A 7,488-nucleotide genomic window follows, 5' to 3' on the forward strand; every position below is an offset into this window, starting at 1 on the left:
GGGTCATCCTTTTGACCTTCATCTGGACAACCTGCTGTTGGAGGGTTTCAGTCACATTAAAGCGGCTCGCCATCTCACAAAGTCAGTAAAAACGGTTAAACTAAGAGGAAAGCTGCTAGGGTTTGTCAGATAATTAAGGAAATTAGCACCAGGTTCCAGATTAACAATAATAACATGTTAATCCACATTAACGCGTTATCGCATTAATTAAATAATGCCAACAATTATTTTATCTCGCATTACATTTTTTACATTTACATTTAGTCATTTTAGCAGATGCTGTTATCCAGAGTGACTTACAGTAAGTACAGGGACATTACCCAGAGGAAAATAGGGTGAAGTGACATGCCATAGGACAAAACGTCATTTGACGCCAGGAATCGAACTGACAACCTTCAGATTACTAGCCTGATTCCCTAACCGCTCAGCCACCTGACTCCTTTCGCATTAATGCAGTTTTTTTTTTTAATTATTATTATTACTTTGAAAGTCTCACTGGCTCTGAATACACACAGGCCTACAGACAAGCCATGGGTCACAGGAGTGGTGGGATGTTGATAAGTACTGGCTTGGGCTGGGAATCATCACGCTTCTCAACCAATGAGAGCATTTGGGGTGCTGCAGCATGCACATGAACCAGAACAGAACTTGCGGGACAGAAAAATAAAGGAAGGTACCAAAGTCTTACATGGACATTTCTATTGTAAATATCTTCCAGATGGCAGAGTTGATAGAACCAAAGTTATTTGTAACCACTGGAAGGTTGAACTGGAGTATCACTTAAATGCAATACACACTGTTGATGCTAGCAAGTCATCCACCCAAACAAACAGTCGAGGGAGGCTTCGGCAGACTGTTGGATGCAACGTGTGGAAGTATAGATAAACAAAAGCACGACAACCTAACAAATGCCATAGCGAAGTGGATAGCTACAAACAGTAGGCCGACTAGTATTGTGGAAGATGTCGGTCTGAGGAATGTTATTACTCAACCGTTGAGATTTACAGGAAATATTTTATACAGCGTATAGGAAATACTGCTGTTAAAAAGCATTTTATTTGTTTAAAAGTTTTGCAAACCAAATGTTATGGTACTTGTTTCATATAGCAGTACTTTTAAAATAAAACTGCGCAATACACTACTTTTGAATTCATTATTGAATTTTGCACATAACAATGCGATTAATCGCGATAAAAATGTATTGTTGCCCAGCACTAATATATATATATATATATATAACTAATTTTTGTAATATAATCCGAGTGAGAAATACTCAATTCATATTCTAATTTAAGAACGCACATGCTCTCTGACTAAATGCTTCTAGTTTTCAGTTGCGTGTACTACAGTACTGTGCAAAAAGTCTTAGGCATTTAAAAGTAAAGCAAAAATGCTTTAAGAAATAACAAAATGAAAAGACAAAACATTGCCCTTCTATACTAGCCTGGCTCTACCCTCCTAGATACTTCCGCTCAATTTTCATTTTGCTTCTGTACTGCGTCTACGCTTTTGGTATATTAGTCAGATGTCTCTGGTAAACTTTTTATCGGTCCAATCAGCGAACAGAGGGAGTGTCTGAGAACAATGACGTTGATGTTGTGCGCTAGTTTGAGTTGTAGTTCTGTAATGGTGGCGGAGAAAGATGCGAGGGAACCCATTCGGTCCCTTGTGGCAACGCTGCCGAATATCCAGAAGTTAAAGCCGGAGCAAGAACAATCTTTGATCCCTACGGGGTTCGTTTGATTTTCCAGCTAGCTCCGTTAGTGGTGGAGTTGGCTAAAGGCCGATATATGCTTCTGCGTTTTTCGAGAAACGGACACATGGGAACGCCCTCGTCTCCGTTGAACGCCCTCTACGAGCCCCAGAGAGCTCGACGTGCACCTCCTGAATTTTCTAACTATTCGTAGTAATTTCGGAGAGTGACGGAGAGCTACGGAGACCCCCTTGGCTGTGATTGGTCAGTATTAAGAACCGCTTGCGGCGGGGGCGGGGTTGCCGTGATAAACAGGACGAACAGAATCCTTTGACCGCCATTGCTGTAAGTTTTTACAATTCATATTTCAGCTAAATAGTACATGTAAATCAGCATCTGAATTAAAATGTGACGAGAAATGGGCAGTGTAGTTGCTGAAAATGTGCGTATTTTATTGATGAAACGGCTAATTAGTAAATTTGCTCCGACTTCTCGATAACCTAGGTAAATAAACACTCGACGACGACTTACAAAAAAACGTTGCGCCACCTACTCTTCTGGCGGTGAATTGTTTTCAGCACCCACAGCCTACGGAGAACCATAAACGAAGTCTATCCGTCCGTATCCGTGCGCCCGCCCATCCGTAAACGGAGACACAGAAGCATATTTCGGCCTTAAGGCGAACGCTAGCGATTGGTTATGGCAGATCCAATAGTTCCAACAGAGTACCTGCCTTCAAGGAAGTTAACGCTTGTCAATGGAGCGAGCCCAGACTCTCTGTACATATGAAATGTACGAGAGTCTGGTTAGGACCAGGCTACATCTATACTGCTGCATGGATACAAAATACCTTTTTTTTTTTTTTTTTAAGACAAGATTCATGTAAAAAATCGTGTGTGCATAAGACTTTTGCACAATACTGTATATGTAAAAGTTTGTGATGGCAGTGGAAGAATTCAACATAATTCCCAGTGGCATTGCTGCCTTGACTGTGCTACAAGCACTGAAATTATCTTATTTTTTTGGTTATTTAATTAAAGTTTACTGTTTACAATAAATATGACATGAACACAATGCTTTGAGTTTAATTACCGTAAATGAATGTGGAAATAAATTGTTTTTAAGCAAAACATTACAAGCGTGGCAATTTACATTTAGTCATTTAGCAGACGCTCTTATCCAGAGCGACTTACAGTAAGTACAGGGACATTCCCCCGAGGCAAGTAGGGTGAAGTGCCTTACCCAAGGACACAACGTCATTTTGCGCGGCCGGGAATCAAACTGGCAACCTTCAGATTACTAGCCTGATTTCCTAACCGCTCAGCCACCTGACTCCCTGAATGAAATGAAATGCATAATTTGGATTTACCATTGTTCCTGTGTATTCATGGAAATGATGGTAATTCATTTTTTGTTGTTATACCGCCTCTTTTGTTCAATAGGTTTTGCTTTTTGTATTTTGTTTTGAATCGCTTTAACCTTTCATCCCTCTTCTCATCTACCCATTTTCTGCAGTTTTTTTCAAGAACAGACCGGTTACTGAAGCACAAGCGGACTTGTGAAGAAGCCATAAAGAAAGGTTTGGGTCCAATCAGGATGGAGCTGGGCGAAGGGGAATTGGGTCAGGGGAGCTACTCACTCACTCAGGGAAATGCACCCGCTACTTCAGGACGAAAGAGGAGCAAGTCCAAAAACACAGAAGGAGGAGGTGAACGCAAGAGGAAGAAGGCAGCTGCCTCAGCTGCAGCTGCCTCTTCCTCTGCAGAGATGAACTGCAGCCTGGGGCTGTCAGACTATGGCATGGACCACCCCTCAGGTTCCGGCCCTGGGCCCAACATGCATGGTCGCAGCCCCAAATTAGTCTTCAAGAAGGTGGGCCGCAAGGGCATAGACAAGACCCTCTTGTCCATGGAGGATGAAGCAGGGCCCTCCGCCTCACATCATGGGCAGAAGCTGCTGTCTCAGAAAGCCGTCTCCATTGACCATGTTGGCAGCTCAGTCCTCCTAGATGGCATGGGGCTCCTCCATGCCTCTGGCGGCGCCAAACAAGGCCCCATCACCAGCAGCAACTACGATGATGCCATGCAATTTGTAAAGAAGCGTCGCTACCTCCATGCAGCCAATAATGACTACGGAGCCAACTCTCTCCATATGCCACCCAGCAGCAGTGTCATCCAGGGTTCCCTTGAGCCTGAGCCTACTCTAACCATGCTGGACACTTCGCCTCTGGACATAAAGCACGACAAGTCAGGCATCCCTGACGAGGTGCTCCAGAGCCTTCTCGACCACTACACCCAAAAGTCTGATGGGGCACATCATCACGACGTAACGTTTGACCTGTCTGACCACCCGCACCATGTGGACCTTCAGCCTGCTGCTCCCGTCACCCCTGAGCTGGAAGATGACTCGCCCAACGATGGTGACAAGGCAGTGGTGATGAGTGAGTACTCCAAGTTCCTGCTTCAGGCCCTGGAGCGCACCAGTCACAGCGGGCCCTTCCCCACCCTGGGCCCCAGTGGGCCCTTCCCCACCCTGCTTTCAAGCAGCTCCAGCCCTACGGGGCCCCTGTTCTCAGATAAGCATGTCTACACTATTGAGTGTGGCTACCCACCTACTGTCTCCTCCCCGCTGCCCACATCCTCTTCATCATCCTCCTCCAAGTCACACTATGGGATGCTGGTAGGCTCTCCCTCCCAGCCGGGTTACCACCTCAGCAGCTTGGATCCCACCAGCCATCAGCAGCTCACCCCGTCTCAGGAGCTGACAGAGCAGCTGGAGAAGCAGCCTTCCCCAGGGTACTCCCTCCCCAGCCAGGAGCTGACAGTTGCTAGAACCCACAAGGAGCAGCAGACCAAGGGCAGTGGAAGCAATGGAGGCAATAACGGTTCCAGCTACACGCCAGCTCCCCCAGATCTGGACACGCCCAAGGAAACTGACCTGCGGGCAACCTACCAGATTGAGAACTTTGCCCAGGCCTTTGGCTCCCAGTTCAAGTCGGGTCGCCATACCCCTTTGAGTTATAGTTCAGACTCTGGGGCGGAGGTTGATCACCGAATACGGACTCCCGTGTCAGAATTCTCAGGGTTTACCAGTTTGTTAGCTGATGTCAGTGAGCCAGTCAGTACAGGATCAAAAACCCCAACAAGCCAAAGTTTCAGGTAAAAGTTTGACGAGGTGAACATTTGGGGTGTTATTTTGTTGTTTTCCATGTCCACATAACTCCCATAATTTTGTTATTTTTGTCAATTTGTTTTAAACACTGCCATTACATGATGATACGAAACTCTACCAGGTAAGGTCTTCAAGACCTCAAATGCAATTTGTTTAATATTCTCTTTTTTAATCTGTATTTAGTCTCATTTTAAGTGTAGTTGAGTATGACCGTAAAAATAGATTTAAATGTAACTTAAAATTAGGGATAGTGTTAAACTTTCTAGATTTTAGTTTCTTTCTGTGAACTTGTTTTACCAATCATCAAACTGTTGTAAAATAATGAATGATGTTGATAATTTCTGTAATAAAGTTTGTGGCAGGGAAATGCCCAGAATTCAAATGGCAAAAAGTATATATTGTCTGTTACAATAATAATTACTCAGGAAATTGGCAAAATTGTGTAATAAGGGGACTTTGTACTATGAGATGCAATTAGCACACTTTTTCGTGTACTTTGAGACTAGAAGCTTTGTTGTTGTTTTTACTCCTCAAAGAACAAAGACGTGTTAGAGATATTCCCTGTTCAGTAATGTTGGCAATGCTTTTTCTCAACGTGTAGCTGTGTAGAGATTACGGTACTCCTGTGTAAATTTTACAATGTACACACTTGTGATTTTTGGGAAACTTGGATATTTATACACAACTATTGATGCATATAGGTCAGGCTTGAACCAAAAGAATGGGGATAAACCTGATTATCATTTGGTTTATATACAATGTCCCGTTACATGAACCCTTAGTATGCCCACAGCTTACAGAGGGTATATCTCATCATAGCTGCAGATTAGCAAATAAAATGGACTTCCTCCTTGTAGGCTACTAGTTTGTCGTCCCCCCACATTCAATATTTACTCCACTCCTAGTTCTCTTTTTGTCAATGGAATAAAACAAGCACTTTTTCCACAAATACAAGCAAAAATAGTTCAATTATGAATGCACCAACAGTGATTTTTATGAGGAGCAAACTGTGAACAAGAATTTGATAGGGTAATATTGGCCAATACTGTATCAGTTGTCTTAAACATGGGATCGATAGATATGATACTGGAAATTTTGAATTGTATTATTATTTTTTAATTCAAACTGTTTTTTTTCTGTGTGTGTGTGGGGGGGTGTATGTTTTTTTGGGGGGGCGTTGAATGCCACTTTTTTGATTCTGTAAACAAACCAACTTGTAATTTATTATTTTGTTACTACAGCAGACACCAGATATGTTATGTATTTACTGGACCTTTAATTATTTTGGGCCCACAGAATCAGGAATGATACAGAAAATATATTCCTTGATACAGACTTGAAGTTAAGTCTATGTGCAGAAATGCAGTTCCTGATAAACTCCCAGGAAAAAAACTATGGCCTTCTTTGTCTTCCCCAGCTAAAGCTATTCTATCCCAGCAGCGAGGGTAGATAGTTAAGTTCATTACCAGTGTGCCCTCCAATTCTCCTGTCTGTGACTACAGCCAAAATACCTTGGATCTGCTCAGATCACAGAGACTGACTGACTGACTGACCACTTCACCCTAAACACACACGATGCTTTTGAGAGAGAGGGGGAGAGAGAGAGAGAGATGGAGGGAGGGAAACAAGATCGGATTTACCTAAATATACCTCATATCACTTTGAAGCGTAAAGAAGCAGGGACACACGTTTCATTTATGTAGTGGTAATATTTGTAGTATAGGTTAAACATATTGTATAATCATGTAACACTGCTTGTGTTTACAATTATAGAGAGCAATTGACTAATTGAAATGCAAATGTATTGTCTTATTCATTATCTGTAAAGCATTCACACCAAGCAGTGTTGCATTCTAGATGCCTCATAGAACTTTTGTTTCTCATGTTATATCCCTTATTTTTGTTACTTGCCATAATGTGTTTTGATATGATCTGTAGAAGGATATTGTTTACAACAATGTACAAAAAAACACTAATGTGTGTTAAATTGTGTTTCTTCTGATATGCATGATATGAAGATTTTGTATGGCTTTTTTCTGATTGTTACTGCAACACCAAATTTTGTAACAGATGCCTCCCCACCGTGATTTGTTTTTGACCCTTGTGATAAGATGTCCAGGGCTGTACCTGTTATTGAATTTAGAAACCAATTAGAGAAGCCAATAAAACATTTGTTACAAAATACCTTGCAGACTTGTGTGTAATTGTCTGTCAGGTCCAGGTCCCTGTGTTTTATAGTCAAGACAATTTATGCAAAACAATATACTTAAGCAGGTTAGTCATGCTGTATAATGTTTTCCAATCCTCTGGTTTAGGATAAAGGTTTTGAATATCAAGGATTCTATGATGTAACTAAAATGTTCATGATGTGTTTTTAGCTTCTCTCAGTTTAGTTTCAACTCTATTCTGTCTACATTTACATTTAGTCATTTAGCAGACGCTCTTATCCAGAGCGACTTACAGTAAGTACAGGGACATTCCCCCGAGGCAAGTAGGGTGAAGTGCCTTGCCCAAGGACACACATCATTTTGCACAGCCGGGAATCGAACTGGCAACCTTCTGATTACTAGCCCGATTCCCTAACCGCTCAGCCACCTGACCCCTGACTCCTGTCTGCTTCATAT

The 7,488-nt window shown here is 42.3% G+C and overlaps 1 protein-coding gene across 2 annotated transcripts in view; it reads left to right on the forward strand.

Annotated features, from left to right (window-relative positions):
* Nucleotides 1–7,048, forward strand: part of znf281b (zinc finger protein 281b) — a 33,926-nt gene extending 26,878 nt beyond the window's left edge. For both annotated transcript variants that reach the window (XM_062475126.1, XM_062475127.1), the window contains exon 7: nucleotides 3,209–7,048. In XM_062475126.1, the coding sequence (XP_062331110.1) occupies nucleotides 3,209–4,855 (1,647 nt within the window). In that variant the 3' untranslated portion in view covers nucleotides 4,856–7,048. The remainder of the gene's footprint in view (nucleotides 1–3,208) is intronic.
* Nucleotides 7,049–7,488: the final 440 nt, after the last annotated feature.

Source organism: Osmerus eperlanus, chromosome 12 (assembly GCF_963692335.1).
Source record: "Osmerus eperlanus chromosome 12, fOsmEpe2.1, whole genome shotgun sequence".
In the NCBI taxonomy this organism is placed as follows: Eukaryota; Metazoa; Chordata; class Actinopteri; order Osmeriformes; family Osmeridae; genus Osmerus; species Osmerus eperlanus.